Below are 21,302 nucleotides of genomic sequence, written 5' to 3' on the forward strand. Positions count from 1 at the left end.
ACACAATCGGGATTGGGACCCGTGGTGGACCGGGGATGCGACCGGAAGGATTACTCAAAGGTGGAATCTCAGTGAAGTCAGGTATTTAGTTCGTAATACTTAAAAGGTTTAAAAAGGTTTAAACATTTTTGTGCACAACATTGGAAGTAGTGACAAATTAAAAGTTATAATAACAGCAACAAGCGTCAAGCAACTAGCGCTGGGCAGTGTAGCAGCACAACACAGCAGTACAACTAACTCACACGCGTCTGCTGCGACCTTCGCTCTGCATGAGATTTTATGTGATAGGGTGGGGACTAGACCACCAACCCTCGATTCGCCGGAAGTAGCCTCCCTCCACACAATCGGGATTGGGACCCGTGGTGGACCGGGGAAGCGACCGGAAGGATTACTCAAAGGTGGAATCTCAGTGAAGTCAGGCATTTTGCTAGTAATACTTAGAAGGTTTAAAAAGGTTTTGTGCACAACATTGGAAGAAGTGACAAATTAAAAGTTATAATAACAGCAACAAGCATCAAGCAACTAGCGCTGGGCAGTGTAGCAGCACAACACAGTAACACAGCAGTACAACTACCTCGCGTGCATCGCCTTAAAGACCTGGCTGTTCCAGCAATAGCCCTGCGCTGTCTGATCGAAACCAGCCCGTCACATTCACCTAGGGCCGGGACACTCAGCTGAGTAGCTGCGCGCTCTACAAATACCCTGGTAACATAACATAACACACCTTTATGTTTAGTCCAAAGGCCACCTGTTTTGGCAGCAGACTCGGCCACAGCAGTTGAAATGAGCACCGGGTACCATGCATGAAGTTCTTTAACACGTTGTTACTCTACCTGGTGCACTAGGGCTTGGGGATTACAAGTGTTACAAGTTTTGTAGAGACCTGACCTGCCAAACCATTGTTGCTGAGCTTTGAAGAAGCTATGAGAATAAACACAGAAAGTTTGGGAATTAATCGTGGCCAAAAATGAGCACAAATTTTCTTTATACTACGTTGAGAAGTTCGGAGTGGTCCTAGATTTTGTCAAACAGTGAACAAGAATACGAAGGCAAAAAACAGACCAGAAACCCTCATCACCTGTTTTTGCATTTTTATCTCACCTGATCAACTGAGCCTCAGCGACTCCTATTTCCCAGGGCTCCTGAGCATTGAGAAGCTGGGAACATATAAACAGTTCATAAAAATCTGGCAATGTCTGACAAGAGACACAGAGGCCATAAAGTCTTAGCCATGGCATACGGGTTCAGAAAGACCATCGTGATCAAAACTGCACGTAGAGCTCAGATTTGATGAGACTCCTACCCAGGGTGTGACTGGCCGGCCATTCTGCCATTTTCTTGGTAGCCGCAGGCTAGGGCACTGCTTTCGGATCTGGAGACCTGCCAAGACCCAACAACCTGGAACTTTTCTAGTCACGGCCTCCTGCAGTCTGAACATTTTGTCAGGGCTGATTTTGGTTTTCAGTCCAACCCTGCTCATATTGAATCCCGCCGGGTCTGGAATAACTCACGTTATTGAAAAAAAAATTATGGCCCACTGATAGAAGTTTTACAAATGAAATAATGAGAGTTATTACTGGAATAACTCCACTCTTAATATATAAATAAAAACAAACCGAAGGATAGAATTGTGAAGGAACTCAGAGGATCAACATGTTTCAGAAGCTACCCCTTCTGTCTCTGCTCCCTTCTCACTCATAATGCTGTACCCCCTTAATTTCTACACGTTCAACGTTGTTCACCTTTTCCTCACACTCCCTTTCTTCAGGTTGTATGACAGAGGGACGTATGGCTAAACCATGCGTGCCTCTACAAACCTTCCCGAACAACAAATGCGTCTTAACAAAGCATTCCTTCACTTCGCATGCCTTTACCACGCAATTTCGTGGTAAAGTCATGACTGGTAAAGGGATATGTGTGGCAAAGATCACACCCCAGCCCCCCTGCCCTGAGCTCTAAAAACAACCCTGACCCCCCTGAGCCTTAAAAACAACCCTGAACCCACCGAGCCCTGAAGACAACCCAACCTGAGCCCTAAAAACAACCCTGACTCCCCCGAGCCCTAAAAACAAAACCGACCCCCCCTGATCCCTAAAAACAACCCCAACCCCCCCTTAGTCCTAAAAACAACCCCAACCCCCCCCTGAGTTTTAAAAACAGCCCAACCCCCATAACCCTAAACCCCTCGAACACCCCTGAGCACTGAAAACAACCCAGATCCCTCCTGACCCCTAAAAACGACCTCGCCCATAAAAGCTACCCCACCCCTAAAAACTACCCCCACCCCTTCAAAACCCGACCCCAGCCCCACTTACTAGACCACTTGCTGGAGCTCCCTCTCCCGATCCTTCCTTTTCCTGTGCCCACTTATCCGCGCATCTAGACCACGTACTGCCTAAACCACGCATATGCGGGGTTAAGGCATATGCGTGGTTAAGGCAAGCGTGGTTCCGCTTGCAGGGAAATGGAACGCGTCGTTTCCCCTTCCTTCATCTCTGTACCCACCTTTCCTATCTTCCTCTCTCATTCCCTCTTTTCTCCTTCCCCTCTCGCTTCCACTTCATCCCCACTCTGTCCTTAGCTCCAGTCTCCCTTCCTTCTCTTATTGTGTTGTACCTAGTATCAGTTGTATGTTTTTGGTCTCAATTTTTACCCTATGTAAATACAGTGGACGGGCTACCCTGCTAAGAGAGAAACCTACATATCTTGTAATATTGCATCTCGTCACAGGACATTACAGGCTTGGCAATACGAGAGCTCTCTCAGAGTTTTGCACTGAGATATGATCCTGGCACAGACTTCCTCTCTAGAGATAAGGAAAGACTTATTTTGGAAGGCGTGGGGAACTTTGATATTTGATTCCTTGCGGTGTGTTTAGGCATAAAGGTAAATGCTATTTCCTCGCATAAAGGACAAGGGATCAAAACTTGAAAAAGGTGCTCCAGTTTTTGGAAACCAGATTAAGTGGATAAAAGTGATTTCGAAAGGTGTGATATTTGTAATTATATAGTTTGGAAATTAGATTAGCAGATAATTAAGATGATAGGACATAAAACTGTCACATGAACTGTGACGCGAGAGCATACCAGGCATGGACAATCCACCTGAGAGTGTTTTAGAGGTGGCATGATTTGAAGAATAAACTGTTTTAAACAGTGCCATTTTTATTATACCGGACGTTAATGTTGTTTTGAGTCATGATGTGGGACTGTAAATGGGAAAGTGTATATAATTATCATATATTAATGGTTTGTAATCCAAAACCACACTTATTGATTGGTTGTCAGGTTGAAGGTTCCATGGTTGTTTCAGCCTCTGTGCATTCAGACCCTCGGGCCTCATGGTTGTGCTTGAACTCAATCTACCTTGTAAAACTGATTAAATTAGTTTTGAGGGATAGGAAGAGTGATGTGGTGCAGATTATATCATCATCATCTTTACTTTGGTCCGAAGAACCATAACAGCAGATAAAAACAAATACGATAATTACAGAAACGCACAATGAAGTTGGAAGCTCAATTTTCTACACTACAACTATGCGGACTGGTGTAAATTCCAAACCAGATTACATCCTTTAGCACAAATGGTTGATGCATCTAACAGAATACCCTCAATAATATATCTGCATAATGAAACAGAGTGACAGAAAGCAAAAACCTCAAAAAAAAAAGCCCTAAGTAGTTCCAGATGGGTCCGTTAGGCCATCCGGCAAACCAGGATAAAACCAATAGGAGGGGACTCAAGTACATTAGTTATCACCACATAATTAAGGTGCATAGTGCAGAGTCTCAAGCAACACAATAGATAAAAGAGGTTTGGAATGGATTTGTGTACTGCTTTATTTATTGCAGAATATGGACTGGAACAAACCTGCTTAGCTCCGGTCAATTATACAAAAGACTATTTGCAGTCGGCAATAACTTTGAATCCGCTGAGAAAATATACAAAACATCTATTATATGCAATACATGTTTGTAGGCACTAAAAAACTCAGAGTATATAAATATATTTTGTTAAAAAGAATGGAACAAATCGATTTTCCCAATCTGTGCAGGCTGTGTAATGCGAAACTTCGGAACTGATTTTGCTTCAGACTTAATGGAACACTGTAAATCTTTGCATATAGTGTGTTTGCACATTACGGTATTTCCAGAAGCATGATCATAAAACCTTTGGCCAGATCTTTTTTTCTAGCATGGTCTGGGTTTGACTTTTATGCAATTTTACAGTGGAAAGTCTTTATGGGCTGTTCAATATGGGAGTTTTTGGATTAGGGATCCCATATGAGTTTTTAAGCTGTATTTTGCAGTATGGGGTCTTGAATACTGCTTGCTGGGTCCCTATGGAAATGTACTAGCTCACTAATTCTCTTATTTAGTCAAACTAGCTGTGGAGATCTAGCACTCAAGATTTCAAAATTCCATGAAAAACCATTGAAGAATAAAATGTAGCGCAACCATCAACAGTCCAAATATCTGTTGGTTCAAGCAGCTCCGGAAGCTACATACCTTCAAAGCGCTGCTGGTGGACTCCATAGGTAACAACATAGCAACATCACAAACGACATAGGGGCATATCAACAACAACCGGCGATAATTATCGCAAAGCGCACTTAGCGCTTGGATAATTATCGCCGGCTAGCGTGAATTTTTATCGCTGAGATAGCGTGCTATTAGCAACGCTTATCTCAATAGCGATAAAAATCTACACGCTAACAGGCTAACGTGAGATTATCGCTGGAAACCCAGCGATAATCACACGTTACCTTGTTGATAGGGACAGGCAAACTTAGCCATGCTATCCTCCTTCCATAGGATATCATGGCTAAGTCTGAAAATTAGCAGACGTAAAAAAGCAGCGTTAACCGCGGTTAGCGCTGCTTTTTTTGTCTCTAACAGGGTTAGCGACATTCTTGATAATAGGAGAAATGTCGCTTAGCGACATTTCTCCTATTATTTTACTAAGGAACGCCCCCTTTGCATCTCATTAGAGATGCAAGGGGAAGCGTAGAGTAAAAGGGTGCTAACATGCAAATTTGCGTGTTAGCACCCTGTTGTTGATAGGGCGCTAGTTTTATCTCTGCTTTTTTGGCTTTTAAAGCCAAAAAAGCAGAGATAAAGCCCTTGTTGATATGCCCCTTAGTCTGGCAAAAGCCACAACTGTGTCACAAGTGTCAGCGCCAACTTTAGAAAACATGCACCCTTTTTACTTGATAGCGTTTCAACCATGTGGATCGATCCGGACAGAGGTAATTTTTTTTTTTTTAACTTTATTTTTCCATTTTCTAATAGTTTACAACCCAGTATGGTTAAGCACTACAATTTTGAAATTGCGATAAAAAGAAACAATATTACAGTTGCAATTTAGACGTGCACAAGTACATAACAGATCAATCTCTCAGGGTAAAATGCACAACAAATTTTGGAATGAGCTCACTCGGCCCACCCAGAACAGTTAACTCCAAATGGCAACAAAGCACAGGCCTCCCAGGGATACAGCAATGAACCACAGAGACCTGATAAAGTAAAATGTGTTGTAATTACCCCACTACCGTGGGGACTATCCCATCGAGTGGTTGTGTGACAGAGGCGGTGCAGGTTTCCAATAAATAATATATCTTTCGGACGGGAGGCATGAGGTTGAGTGCTGGCATATAGCTCACAATTGATATTGCAGTATGTAAGACTATGGAGCCAGTCTCTAACCGTGGGAGAGGCTCCACTACCCCATTTGAGTGCTATCTCCCTCTTTGCAAGAAGGACAGAGGTAATTTTGATGTGAGGAGCATATCTGCCCAGTTTGATATCTTGCTTGGGACGTGTGATTAATGTGTGGCTTTTATAAGTATTATTTAAATGTGTGTGGTATGTTTGATAAATTATTCGCTATCAACCCGTAAGAACTGACGTTTTATTATCGAAGGGATAGGGGAGAGCAAGAAACATTTGGGCTTATTTCCAATGCTCTTGGGATTAATCCTTTGTTATTACTGTAGGGGATCCTACCCTTTGTGTGGGCTCTTCTGTACTGCTCATTGCAGTGAGTAAATGTAGTGCCTCACAGGGCAAAGTTAGTGCCTCCCTGCCTTAATTCATATGGAAGTACAAAGGCAAGGAGGCCCTTGAGGGACCCAGAATGTGATGCTCGGTCAATGTTACTTTCAGGACACCTTTTTAGAGGAGGAATCATGACGTGTTTCAACGACCCATCCACCACTGTATTTTCCCACAGGATGCATTTACTGATTGCTTTCCAGTACGGAGGGGAGCAGTGTAGGAAAGCAAGGGGTCCCACTGGATTCCAGTTCCAGCATGTATTTCTGGGCCGGGTCTTGGATCCGGACGACCCATGGAAATATGCTTAATTAGTCCTATTTTCATTTTCTGACCCTGGGACACAATTCAGAAGCACGTGCATGTTGCCTGCATTAACACAAACAAAGGCCTGATTTAAAGGGCCATCAGCCCTTCTTTTGTTTAAGTATGATCCTGGCTGTGAACTATCTGGAGGCTATCACCTAGATCCCAATGCAATGGAGGGAAACAAATGCACACACCTTATCGCTTCACAAGCATTTTAGAGAAACTATGACTTGGAGGCAGTTTTTTTACTTTATTCAACTCCCCTATGTAAGAGATGTTCATGCACTATAAGCTACATTTATCTATGTGTACAAGTTATGAAACTAATAATTATTTAAATGGCACCTAATAAGTTATTTTTTATTTCGTTCTTTTATAGCGTTACTCATCCCAGGATAAGGTGTCAGAACGCTTTACATCACACACAGAGACAAAATAAATCAATGTACAGGAAAGGCTACTTAAGACAATGACGGTTATAAGGTGTAGGAATCACATATAATCCATACTTGTAGATATTATATGTTAGGAGTGACCTGTTGGAAGAAATACAAAATCAGGAAATAAAACATGACACAGTGATTGGGGTTGTCCCTACTAATAGGACTCTATTACTTTCCAGAGGAGCCCTTCTTTGCAATATTGGAATAACAACATATTAAAAAAAAAACATAATATGGAACTAAACCTATAACTTGCAGTTTGCATGCAGCTCCTTGATGCTGGTAAATAGATCACTGTGCAATATTTGAATGAATGCAATTCATGAACTGGAGGTAACAAAATGATCTTAGTGTCCAAAGTAGGGTGACCAACCGTCCGTAAATTTAACGGACAGTCCGTAATTTCGGCCGTCTGTCCGTTGTCTGTGAAGGATTCTTTAACGGACGCCATTTGTCCGTAATTTTAACCGGGCGCCGATCGCACCACCCTAAAGCCGGCAGAGCTTCCACCCACCTCCCTGCTGGACTCCGATGCTGTTGAGGTCGGGTGTAACAGACACCGATGCAGTACCAAAGCTCAGATACCCGGCAGCATTGGAGAGGCACAACGGGATAGCAACCCTCACACCTTCAGCCCTTGATGAGCTGTTAAGAGGTGTTTGAAGGTGACTGATAGGGAGGGACTGCAGCTTCAGAATCAGGGGCATCTATTTAGATGCAAACAGCCCTGAATGCCTTATGTCTCTGCAATTTAGAGGGGCCTCACACATTCCCTTTCTGCCCAGGGCCTCAAACATCCTAGAACCAGGTCCTGATTACCCCGAGGCAGCACGTGGTTCTCTTCACAGAGCTTAATTACTGTCACTAAATGGTAAGCAAACCTCGGTTCTTCAAACATGCAGTCTATAATGTAATAAAATAAAGAAATGGCACAATCGCACCCACACTGATTAACAAAGTATGGAGGACAGTCAGTTAAATCAGTTCTCTTGGAGTATTTCCTTTAAGTACTGTACATCACAGTAGGGGATGGCAAAACTAACATTTTGGAAAGAGAGCCTGGCTTCTCGTTGTCTTGTCCAGGAGGGGGTGAGGAGCCCTACCCCACCCTGGAAAAGACCAAGATGATACTAGAATACTGCATGCCCACCCCTGTGCCCACCCTGGTGGATCCTGTTTCCCCCTCCTGTGATGGCCCCTGCCCCCCCCGAGTGATAGCTCCTGTCCCCCCATGTGGTGGCTCCTGTCCCCTCATGTGGTGGCTCCTGTCCCCACCGCCTGTGATGGTTCCTGTCCCCCCTGTGGTGGATCCTGTCTCCGCCCTGGGTGGCTTCAGTCCCAGTCCTGGAATGGCTCCTGCAGAGATGGTGAAATTCTTGATGGGCCTCTTCTCAAAAAGGCTCTAAAATTAATATGAAAAGGTGGGCGAGTGAGTAAGTGAAGGGATGGGTGGATGGCTGGATGAATTAGTGAAAGGGTGAATGGATGAATGAAAGATTGAATAGATGGATAATGAGAGAGGATGGATAGATTGATGAGTGAGTGGAAGGATGGATGAGAGAAAAGGTAAATAGCTGGATGTATGGGTAAAAGGGTAGCTGGATGGGTAAAAGGGTGGATAGATGAGTGAAAGGATGGATGAGTGAAAAGGTGGATGATGAGTGAGTGGGTGGATGGATGAGTGAAATGATGGATGGATTGATGAATTGATAAGTGCAAGGGTGAATGGATAAACGGATGAGTGAAAGGGTGGATGTAAGGATGGATGATGAGTGAAAGGGAGGGTATATGGACAAAAGGATGAATAGATGAGTGAAGGAGTGAAAGGATAAATGGATGAGAGAAAGGATGGATGAGTGATAGGGTCAATGGATTCATGAGTGGATGAGTAGATGGATGGGTGGATGGAAGTAAGGATGGCTAAGTGAAAGGGTCGATAGAGAGAGAAAGGGAGGATGGATGGATGACTGAAAGGGTGGATGGGTGGAAGGATGAGTGACTGGGTGGATGGATGGATGAGTAAGTGAAAGGATGGTTGGAAGGGTGAAAGGGTAAATGGCTGGATGGATGAGTGAATGGATGGATGGGTAGAAGAGCGGATGGATGAGTGTACAGATGGATAGGGTGAAATGGTGGATGGATGGATGGATAGATGAGTGAAAGGATGGATGAAGGGATGGATGAGTGAAATGATAGATGGAAGGATACATGATGGATATGTTTGCAAATGGTTGAATATGTTTGGATATGGCTGGGCTTACTTATATACTATTGCGCGACCTCCTCTGATGTAACTGTAAAACTTACCTATTGTCCTGAAGTTTTGTCCTGAATTTTGACCTCCTGTCCTGAATTTGTGTCCTGAATTTTGACCCTTTATCCTGAATTTTTATACTCACCGTCCTGAATTTGCACCAGTGTCAGTTGGTCACCCTAGTCCAAAGCAGTAGCCAACTTACCTAGACATAAAACATAAAAATCTGTGATCTGCATGTTACACAAAGTGCTTTGCAGCAAGCATATTAACCCTCTATGCTACTTTACGTGTTAGAACTGTGGCTGAACAAAACAGAAAACTGTCCCAGAACTGCTCTAACCACATTTATATTACCACCATTATAACTTCCTCAAAGTTGCTGGCCACACCAAGATCTCTGCAGCAAGTGTCTTAACCCTGTAAGATGTTTCAAAATACAGCGTTTTTGTTACAAATTACGTAAATAAGAGCAGATTTACTGTCACATTCGTCCTTGTTACCAATTTCTTTGCAACGGACGTTGACTGTCACTCTGCTTTTCAATCTCCGCCTCTCAAGATTCCCCCTTCCTTCCGTTGCTACATCTTGGCCTTCAATTTATAGGTTCCAGGGTATTGTTTTCCAATTCCAGCCCTGGAGGGAAGTAAAAGACAAGGAAGGCTGTGGCTCTTCTGAAGAGACACTAAGTGCAGCGGGTGCAGTTTTGCCACTGTCTCTTCAGACATGCTGCACCTTGGCCCCAGGTGGGATGGCTGAATCCTGAATTCCAAAAGTAAGCCAGGAGTACTACAGTAGTCAGTCGCAGGGACATCTTTTTTTAATCAGGCTTACTCTGTCAGTTTCCTTAATACTGATGACAGAGGGTCTATTTTATAAAACAGACTGTACACATACCTGTAACACATGGTTGGAAAGAATGACACCTGCATGCATAAAGTGTGAATCCTGATTCACAAAGTCAGGATCAGTAGATTGTTATGTGTGCAGAGGGCTCCTGCTCCTGTAAGTGGCACTACGGCCTTTATTACCAGTATTGTGACAATCCCTATTTGCCCAGTAACTGAAACTACTGTCCGAATCAAACTTTATAAATTATGTAGGAACACTACACTCCTCAAATTGTTTGCTTGGGACTTTACTGTGGGTAGGGTGAAGTGCCTGGAAAAGATGGAAAACCATATGGGATTTATTGCGCAACACGGATTACTGAAGTTAGTCCCCATTCCTTAGGGCTAAACTCAGCATCAGTAATTAAGGAAGCAGTATTACCGATGGAGTTCATTCACATAACTATTGATGAGGGCCCTTATGGATAGCTAATTAGATTTTCCTAGAGGGGTGTCAGGAGAGCAGTCACGCCATTGGTGCGAACACCAAAATAGCCCTCAATTACGAGTGCCCCGTGTGGTATGTGATATTTATTGTGCTTGATAAACGAAGGCATTCATGTTTTATCCAGCCCATAAGAAAGAACATGCAGGTTTAATGCTTCTAGCACCAACATCCATATGTTCCGGTATTAACTAGGTCTTTTTCATCTGGTAAATTTGATAGGATTGACCTACCAAAATTCATCGTGGGACAGAGTTTTTTTTAATCACCCCTGATAATTACCCGGTGTAGTAAACTTGGTACCACGTGCAATTGTAATCCGAGCACTTACAGGTGCACAGGGATTTAAAACTCGCAGGCAACTGTAACCGAGGCCAGATATCTAAAATGTGCGTTTTCACTTGCATTTGCAATGCTTTCCCACATTTCCCTAAACGTATCTGATCTTCCGATTGGACCAGGCATAGGTGGTTTAGTAAGTGTAGGAAAGAATGTGCAAGCTTCCATTTTTGCCGATGAAGGGAAATGTGGGTATTAACAAGTGGAAACAAAAACAAATGTGAAATGTGAAATGTAACAATAGCTTTACCTGTATACCTGTGGATTTAGAGCACACGCTTGCTTAGGGTAAACTGACTGCACTAGAAAAGTTACTGAAATCATGTACTCCAGACTTGTAGTTGACTGATGTCTCCTCCTTAAAGAGACATCATCTTATTTGGAAATTTCCTGTTTTCCATCTACGCTGATCCACCTGTGGCACTTGTCTTGCAGCGAACTGTGCTGGTTTATCTGTGCTGGTTCCTTTCTCTTTTTAATTTCCCCTGTCTTGTCCTCCTTCCACAGGCTGAATAAATCCAATCCCAGCTCCTTGTATGCAGGGAGAGTCATTTTCTGCTTGGACTACATTATCTTCACTGTCCGACTGATCCACATCTTCACTGTGAGCCGGAACTTGGGACCCAAGATCATTATGCTGCAGAGGATGGTAAGCAGGTTGGCAGTGTATGTCCTATGGTGGGCACAGAGTGTCATCATGTACATATGAGGTATTTTTATAGAGCACACCTACCCAAAAGGCTGCAGAGAGCTGAGCAGAGTCAAAGCCAAGCATACAGTTGACGAGCAATCAATCGGGATTTATAAAGCACGGCTAATCACCCGATAGGAGAGGTACTTGGTTTGTGGGTGAAGTGTAGTGTTATTGCAAAGTGATTGAGTGTTCTTAAAAGAGATTCATCTTCAACTCTTTCCCAAATGGCAGAAGCATTTGGGCCATACTGATGGATACACAGATGTTGTATAGATCCTGGCCGCATAGATGAAAAAGGACTGCTGCACTGTTTTTTAGTTTTTTTAAGCTTCTTTGTCTCTATTCTGATGGTCTTCTGACTGCGGGTGTGATGAGAGCCACCAGGGATGGTGAGCTTGTCTGCAAGATAAGCGGGGGTGCTGGTCAGGATAGCTTTGAAAACGATGCTGCTGGTTGTGAAGATGGTGTTTGTTCCGCCAGTGGAGTTCCATCAGGGTGGGAGTGCTGTGATCATTTTTCCTCAGGCCCTGGGTGAGGATGGCCATAAGTGGGGCCAGTGTGGAATCTAGGAGGCCATGGGGCAGGACGTTGCAACCATCCGTTTCTGTAGGAAGCAGGGACCAGGCCGGTTTTGTTTTTTTGTATTGTGTTTCTTCAGGGTGTGGTTGGTTTCATGCTCCTACGTAGGAGAGGTTGAATGGAAAGGAAGTCTTATCCCACTCTGGACATTCATCTCATTACATTGCAGCACCTGTTCTGTGTGCTAGGAGACAGCACGGCTCTTTCTTCTGCTCTACCTGGGTGAGGGAAATGGTCACCACTGTTGTCTGTGTTACCCAGTTCTCCGGCTTATGCTATAACGGCACTATGCATGTATAGGTGATCTTTGCTTGTTTCAGACAGAGGATGTGGTCTGACGGCTAGACTGCCGACTTTGGAGCTGGGAAACCAAGGTTCGAGCCTCGGGTCGACTTCACATCCTGTCGTACCGGGCAAATCGCTTAATCTCCCCGTGCCCACCAAAAACAAGCATTGGCAGAGCCAATAGGTCTCGCCTTTGGGACCTTATAAGTGTTTAACTATGCAACAGTTAATGTTGCACCAAGGATATTATGCTGGATAACTAAACACTTATAAGGTCCCAAAGGCGAGACCTATTGGCTATGCCAATGCGTGTTCATAAATATTCTTTGAGTGTTGCTTTTGTATATTAAGCCCATGGATGTCGGGCGTTGGTAAATAGGTGCAACCCGGGACTGCGCCTGACATCAGGAGCCGCCATTGTAAAGTTTTGTAGTGTGTAAATTGGGCAGCACAAACTCCGTGGTAGCACCAGGCACAACAAAAGTCATTGAAACTTTGAAACAAGGAGTGCGGTGTTAAAAAACACAAAGCATTAAAATATCAAAGCATTATTGCCAAATGGTGAAACATTATATAACCAGTGATTTACTGGAAATATATGTGCAGGTACTCACTTTTTAGAGTACCTGTTTGTTCCTGAGAAGTGCCAGTACTCTCACTTTAAATATATTGCAGCAATGCTAAGAAGTGCAGGTACTCCCTAAATTAAAGATGTGCAGGTACTCGGTACCGGACAGTACTTGCACATTTAAAGTACCGTATATAACCGTGATTAACGTAGCCCAGTTGTTGCCATTTTAAGCTGTGCATCTTGTGTTGCTCTCCAATCTTGTACATTAGTCCACAGATGTATACATTCTTTGGCTGGAAGGGATAGCCAAGCTGTACACCGGGAAGAGTGGAAATACGCCCATACTGTGAGGGAGAACATTTGAGTGCACACCAACACAGCGTGGTATTTTACCCCCGGCTGAAGGTGTGGGCAGATCTCTTGCGTGATTAGACAAGCCCTTTAGAACTTGGAAGACTTGATTTTGCAGCATTGACACTAGGTTACACACGGCCGAATATTGGGCGGTGCGACCGGTGCAGCTGCACGTAGCGCTGACTTTGGTGGGAGGAACTGTTTGAAAATAACTTATGTCCTGTTCTGATGGGTGATGAGAAATTAAGTCCTCTTGCTTGGTTTCTTCTTTTAAAAACGTGTTGGCAGGAAAAACATTAATGTTACTTCCTGTCCAGATGGATGTTGGGAAATTCAGTGATATCTCTTCATGTGTAGGTGGATGATGGGAGATCCAGTAATGCCACTTCTTGTGCTGATGAGTGATGGGAAATGAAGTCCTCTTGCTTGGCCTCTTTTAAAGAAGTGGGTAAACATCAGAATATCTGCGGGGCAAACAGAACTAACACCACAAGGGGTGTACCTAAGCTGCTTACTTTCTACAAGTCCACTTAAAGACATATGGCTGATTCAGTTGGTGGAAAAGGCTTGCCTACTTAAGAGATCATCATGCCTACCCTATCAAAGGTAGGGTAAGGAATGTAACCTGTCATCACCGGGAAATACAGAGGTACCACAATTAGATGGCTTGGAGGCTGGTGCTGAAGTTGCGGGCCTCAGGGTTAGAGTTGATCGTAGCACTACAGCATTGTGAATGATCAATCAGGAGCATCAGGGGCAACAGGGGTGATGGTGCTACGACCTTAAACATCTTAAGCACTGCCTACTGTAACAAAGCCTCATCCTGAGGGTCGATGATTATGAAAATGGTATCTGTCAGATGTCTTGAAAATGGCACCTGCACTCCTAGGCAGGGACAGTACTATATTTTAGTCGTTGTAGCCAACTGCTTTAGAACACCTCCCCAAATGACTACAAGAGGGGACACGTTTCTAAACAATGGCCCAGAAAATGGTCTTGTTGGTAGATGAGAGAGACCAAATGGTAAAATATTATTTTGCCTGACACTCTAAAGATCCTTGCACTGGAGATGACCAACTAGAAAGCCCTTTTGGGTCTCGTCAAAAACTAGGAAAACACTACTGAAATGCTACAATACAATGCAGTGATTTTATTAAGAGGTTACTTGTTCGGTTACCCAGGAGACACCACAGATACACCTATCCATCCCTGACTCCTATGCCTGAACAATGAAAACAATTTAGTGGTGGATCTCCTGTACCGCTTCTCCCTTTTAGCTTGTGACAGTCCTTGTCCTTCAGAGGACAACAACACTACATGTGCTTCTCTTCCTGGCACCCAAAGAGTGCACTAAAATCAGACCCTGTGCCTCAATGCAAAGGCCAGAAAACACTTAGGCAACCTCTGTCTAATGGCAACAAGCACCAAATACACCTGTCAAGGATCTCAATTACCAGAATGTGTCCCATGGTGGGAACAGGGCTTACAATATGGCTTGCTATGCGAGATGTGAAAATATGATCAAAATGTCACAATAAAACCATACCAAGAGTTGGTAAAGCCAATAGGTTTGACACTTACACTCAAGTGCTGACAAAACACATAGCAAAATGCTTATTGCTTTGCAAAACAATTTAAATAAAATAAGCATGGGTAAAGCCAATAGGTCTCGCCTATGCAAGAGCTATTGGCTGTGTCAATATTTTTTAGCCATGTAGTACAGCAACATGACTGCTGAGCTGCATGGCCTAAAGATTTTTTAAAAAACACTCTGACACAGTCAGCAATAACCACGAGGGGCAGTGATTCTTCTTAGTATTGCATTCGTCTTCGACTTCTCAAAAAATGTTTTGCCAACAAATTTTTAACAAATGTAAACCAACAAGAAATTAAAAAAACATTTATGCAACAATATTTTTTTTATGGGACCAAAGGCTGAGGGTACTGGCAAAACACAAAGTAAGCAATAACGAAAACAAATGATAACCTGCATCCCTAAACCGATTTAGGGGCTGCAATCTACTTAAAGCGATCTGCAGTTGCCATAAGCAAGGCGGATCATGGCATGATTATGGTGTCTGAAACTCATACATACATAAAAAGCACTCAAGGAAAAACACTCACTTGTTTAGTTATCTCACCCCCGAGCTGAAGTTCACTGTGTTGACCCAGTATGAAGACAGCGCCAAATAGGCCATGCAGAGCAGGAAGCACAGCACCATCTGCATTTTTGTAGCTTTTTGCGATGAAGGGGAAGGGGGCAATGTGGGGGGAGGAACGGGAGGGAAGAAGTGGGGTGGACCAGACAAGAAACAATGCAGGAGGGGTTGGGGTGGGGTAAATAATGCAAAAGGGGATGCAGGATAAAGGACAAAAGTACCTCTGAAAGCGGCAAGCAATAGAAAGACACTGGGCAAGGGAAGCAGTACTTGCTCCAGTCTAGGGACAAACAAACACAAGCATTGGAAATGCAATAGGTCTCGCAATTGTTGGAGTTGGGGCTATTGGCATTATAAATGCCAATGTTTTTTTACCTATGCAATAGATATGCTCTCCCCACCTTAATAAAATAAAGAACTCTGTTGTGGTTTATTGTTGTGTAGTACACCTGCAATGGTGCAGTAGCACTGGGAGTGAAAATGGCAATTCCGACTCCACATTGAAAACAGACGCCCACATGATTTGCTGCTGCGGAGAAATGATGCTGCTTGGTGCTGTACCAGACCTGGACATTTTGGAACGTTTTGGAACTACCTGAACAAAAAAATGGTTTTTGCCCACTATGTTGTACACGTGCGCTCTAAAGCCGATCACTTGTCCCCAGTTTGACATTCCTTTGGCCAGGCCCCAGTCTGCAGCTTGCTTCCTCTGATGCTGTGGGTGGAGAGCGGTCCTCAACATAGCAGCCAGACACAGCCTCCAGGAAACCTTTCAGTAAATTGCAAACACAAGCGCTGTTGTGCAAGCGCCCTTCACACAGACCAGTTCCAGCTCAGGCCGCAATGGTGCAAGCCTCCCCACACAAAATAGTTCTAGCTGTCACAACTACACGCATCTCTCAGGAAACAACAACAGGTAGAACTCCAGCAACAGCATTACAAACATCCCGACTACCGCACAAATTCAGTAAATAATGGCGTAAGCAGCAATGCAAGCTTCTCTCACACACGCAGGTGACGAACAGCATAAGTTGCAGCACTGCAGGGTAACAGTTACAGCACAAACAGCAGCAATGGGACAGACATACACACACCGAATATAGAGCGCTGGCAGAAGCAAAACGCACAGGATGTACAGCATAATGTACAGCACAGGCAAAATTGATGTGAAAGACACACATAATATACACCACAGGCAGACATAATGCAATCATTTCTTGTGCACAAGTACAGCAATGCAAGTGTACCTCACAACATTCAAAGAATTGGTGCCAGCTTTCTCCACACTCGAAACAGAAGCTGCACAAGCGGCAGCAGATCAAGATTAACTCACACACTTTTACCATACAAGCAAGGCCACTGGAAGTGTGTTGTAGTGAAGTACCAAATTGTGTGGCAGGGTTGACTTAAAAATGCAGCAAGAAAAGCCAAATTATGCAGCGTAATGCAGCCACTTTTGTGGTAGTATTATTTCATTACTTGGTTATTTTTACACGTTAACACTCTCTTGGCAAAGTGTTACCTCATTTGTACCAGATTAGCACCAAAGTACAGCAATAGGCAACTGAAAGGAGACCAGTCAACCTTTATGAGGGGCCTTCCCCTGCACAGCAACACGTCTCGCTGCATTAATAGTAACATGTGTTCCGTTTGAAATAGAAACGTTTTTTGATAAAAATCTTCACATTTTGCAGAAGATGGATTATGTGGCAAATACATAATTATGTGGAAAACACAGAGCCACTGAATCGCGTAATCTAGTGGTTGAAAGTATGAGCAACAACTGCACAAGCTGCAGCAGTTCAAGATTAACTCACACCTGCACAGAAAAGGTAGATTATGAACAGAGGCCAGTGCAAGCACTCCTCACACATACCAAAAAGGTACTAAACAGGCAGGGCAGTGCCTGCGTTCATCACACACTTAATTGAAGTGCACACAGCAACAGGAAAGGTTCCTCCTCTGAAGATCAGGCACAGCACGGGTGGCAGTTCAAGCTACTAAACATAGAAAGAGTACAACGCGCAAAGTGTTTACTTCATTACAGCACTCTTGCTTTTACTCCATCACTGAAGCAAACCTTCCATCCTAGCTCTCTGTGTCTTGGCCTTCACATTTCACAGGAAGTCATCTTCAAATTAACCCATTAATGAACACAGCTGAGATACTGCTCTGCTCCATCAACCCCCGTAACACATGACTGACTCTACCCAACCCTGCTTGCTTTCCAGACCCACTCTTGAAACCTCCATGCTGCCACTCTTGAAACCTCCACGCTGACCTTTAGACAGAGTCCCCCTGACCAGCCATTCTAAAATAGGTGAGAGCAGCACCTTTTATTTTTTGGCAAGTGTCTAGGAGCGGGCATGGACATCGAGTGCTTCATAAATATTATCACCTACTTACACAAAATGGCTCTGAGAGTTGAGCAATCTGCTGCAGAACTTCGCACGCACCCTGCGTGTCAAACCCCAGATTACATCTGCAAACGTCACCGGGTGTACTGACGAAATCTGTGATCACCCAGCAGTCACATGTTCAAATTAAAGCAGGGCTGACTCTGACATTCATGCTTTCCACGGTTGAGAACCATTACTATTATTTTAAAAGATCAAGCGCAGAATACCAAGTTGCATGAAAAAACATAGAATATTGAAAAAGAGTTTGACTGAGCAGCTGCATTAAAGAAATAAAATATTTTTTTAAGTGTTTGGTGAGTGTAGTGTACTCCTGGACACGTAGGTAGCACAGAAGCATTCTCTGTAGTTAGGTCAGGTGGGAGGGGGTTGGGGCAGCTACCTCCGCCGCTAGTTGCACAAGTGCAGAGAATGGTTTGTCCTAAGGCATTAACAGGAACCCCGGATTCATCCTGGAGGAAAAGTTTACCTGAGTGCAGTGTTGTCATCTTCAGGAAGTGCTGTGCAACGGCTGAGTCTGCAGCGCCAGGAGGCAAGAGGGAGACGACCTGGGAGAAGGAAAGTAGCTGGACAGGATACGAACTGCAGGAAGTGCTGGGCCCGCAAATAACGTGCACATTAAAACTAACCGCACAAAATGGAATGGCTCCCACTTACTACCCCAGAAGTGGAGTTTTCCCAAATCGAATGCGTGCGGCGGTTTCTATGTATTATCATTTAATTTAGTGTACACTAAAACAAAGCTATTTCGCAGTTACCAACGGTAACCCCATTCCACACTGCAGCTTGTGAGTGCCGATGTGCTTGCTTCATTAGTAGCACCTAGCAGCAAGCGAGGGAGGCACGGGCTGCTCTGTTCATGTGAATAGGTTGCCTTGACAGTGCTTCAATCTGCACCCCAGCCATTTCAAAGCCTGTAATGAGCAGTTGTAGCGTTACTGTAACCCAGTTTACATCGTACATTCAGCTAATGCAACTAAGCAAATTGGTGCGCGTTGCAAAACTATTCTGTGGTCCTTCAAGCAGCACAGCTGACGCTGTGGTTTAAAAAGACAAGAGATGCAGGCTATATGTACATTGTTATAGAGCCATTTATAAACCCTGTGCTTTTCTGAAAAGACCTCTTTCATAACTCATTCCCAGCCATTCCATCTGAGCGAAATACTGCAATATTGGCTTACAGGCTCATTCAAATGATGGAGTGCCTGGAAGAAAAGCTGCCCATCCAGGGACTGGTGTGCATTGCCGCCCGCCATTGTGTGAAAGTAGTGCTTACAAGACTAAATAAGGAACAATAAAATCATCAGCACTGTAGCTTTAGGCTACGGCAGCACTTTCAAAAAACCCAGATATAAAATGTCTCTTCGAGCCTTTGGCTCGCGAGACCTAAAAATGAATGTGTCCTTGTGTAACATAACCGGTGCTCATGTAAAGCGCTCCAATACCTTCGGGTCGAGTTTGCGATATATCTGCAAAAAAAAAAAAAAGTATAGGACAAGTCTGTTCATTATCAGACATTTTATGTACATAATCCAGTTTAAATAAAGATAGTCCTTATCTTAAAAAAAACAAATATTTTGTATTGTTTACGCTGCATCCCTAATAAGAGGCCCCTTCTGATGTTGTTACTCCCACCCTAGTTTCATTTTACCCAGTAAAAGTGGAGAAAACATGTTTTTGCCGTTCCTTGTCATGAAACCACAGCAAAAATACAACAAATTCAGTTTTTAGTGATTTTTGCCATGGTGCAACATTCTAAATAAAATATTACCTATTATACTAGCATCAAAATAGGGCAAGATATACTGTGCTCGATTCATTGGTGTAATCCAAAATGATGGGGCCCTGAGGCAGATGATGAGAGACCCCAGAACCCCACATCTCACCACTGTCCTTGGGCTTCAGACTGAATGGAATTAGGGATGGGAGCCCCCTTTGTGCTACAGGGGATGCAGCTGCCTACATTACATACCTGGCTCGATTACTCTGTACAATCTACCTTAGGTTTCGGCCGAGTTATGCACCAATGAAAGCAGGGTTGACATAGCACTTAAACCTATATATGTGCAGTTGAGCACAGACATGATACCTGCACTGATGGCCTCGTTTACACATTTTCCACAGATTTCAGTCATGCTCAGCTTTGGAAGGGTTAGACTGCACTCTTTTTAAATGGAAATATTTCTTTTTTTGGCATTATGTGTCATACTTCTTATGTCTCCTTTGCAGCTGATCGATGTTTTCTTCTTCCTGTTCCTCTTTGCGGTCTGGGTGATTGCGTTTGGCGTCGCGCGGCAAGGCATCTTACGGCTGAATGAACACCGCTGGGAGTGGATCTTCCGCTCCGTCATCTATGAGCCGTATCTTGCGGTGTTCGGCCAGTATCCTAGCGATGTTGATGGTAACTCCGTCTGCCATGCTATTCTTTTGTCCCTTTCTTTAAGCACTCTCCCCTTTATCTCATTTCCCTACCTCCCTCAATATTTGCCCTCAACTCTTTCTCATGGGTTTCAGGAACAACGTATGATTTTGATCACTGCACCTTCACTGGGAATGAGTCAAAGCCTCTGTGTGTGGAGATGGATTCTGATGATCACCCTCGATTCCCTGAGTGGATCACGATCCCTCTTGTGTGCATATACATGCTGTCCACCAACATCCTCTTGGTCAACCTCCTGATTGCCATGTTTGGGTGAGTGAACAACAAGTCTTACAATTTAGTACTTCCAAGCAATGGTCAAGGTTTGGGTGCTTTTTCATCTGCCTTTCCGTGTGCTTCTTTCAAGCTCCTTCCATTGCGGAGAAGCGCTTGTCGAAAGTTTGAAGATGAGTTCAGAAGGATCTGTGATTAGGATTTTTATGCTTGATGACATATATTTTTCTACTCCATTCAGCTGGGTCGCTAGAATATATAGTGCAGCGCTGTGCAAGGGCTACAACACTTGGAGTTATGGAGTGGGATGGTTTTACGAAGGATGACGTTGTTTACTTCACATATATCAAGATGTAAGTGAATGGGAATGGGGAATTAATGGCAGAATATCTCATAGCAGATAAGGGGTGTGTTAAATAGAAGAATACCTCCACAGAAATACTGCACCTTTTGTGAAAATAAGCAAACAAGGCATTTTGATCTCTGGCCATCTACCTCTGCATTTTGGAGAGAAGCTTAGAGGAATTTGGAATGGTTCTGGAGCAAGCCATTCTTTTAATGAATCACCACCGATGAGTCCACTCCCTGCTATTGATGACCATCTATAGGATGTGCTTCAAGTGACAAAACAAGCCCATTTTCTATAGTAACACTGTGATGTTTTGTCAGCAATGAACTTGACCAAGGCGAGCCTGCCTGGCAAGAGTCCTCTTCAGAGAACAGATGCACTTCTGGGGCCTGCAGTGACCAAGAGCAGTAAACCACGCAGGCTCTGCAGTGTTCAGACCAAATGCATGTTAGGGTTAAAGCTACATACTCTGAGTATCCCCAACATCAAAGTGTTTAATGTATAATTT

General features: G+C 43.8%; 1 protein-coding gene across 1 annotated transcript in view; it reads left to right on the plus strand.

Moving 5' to 3' along the window:
- The window catches only part of TRPM8 (transient receptor potential cation channel subfamily M member 8), a 161,349-nt gene that overhangs the window by 123,187 nt on the left and 16,860 nt on the right, over window positions 1-21,302 (plus strand). Inside the window, exons 12-14 of the mRNA XM_085646403.1 lie at window positions 11,241-11,382; window positions 20,022-20,193; window positions 20,307-20,484. Of these exons, the coding sequence (XP_085502529.1) occupies window positions 11,241-11,382; window positions 20,022-20,193; window positions 20,307-20,484 (492 nt within the window). The remainder of the gene's footprint in view (window positions 1-11,240; window positions 11,383-20,021; window positions 20,194-20,306; window positions 20,485-21,302) is intronic.

This window comes from Triturus cristatus, chromosome 3_1 (genome assembly GCF_964204655.1).
Source record: "Triturus cristatus chromosome 3_1, aTriCri1.1, whole genome shotgun sequence".
Lineage (NCBI taxonomy): Eukaryota > Metazoa > Chordata > Amphibia > Caudata > Salamandridae > Triturus > Triturus cristatus.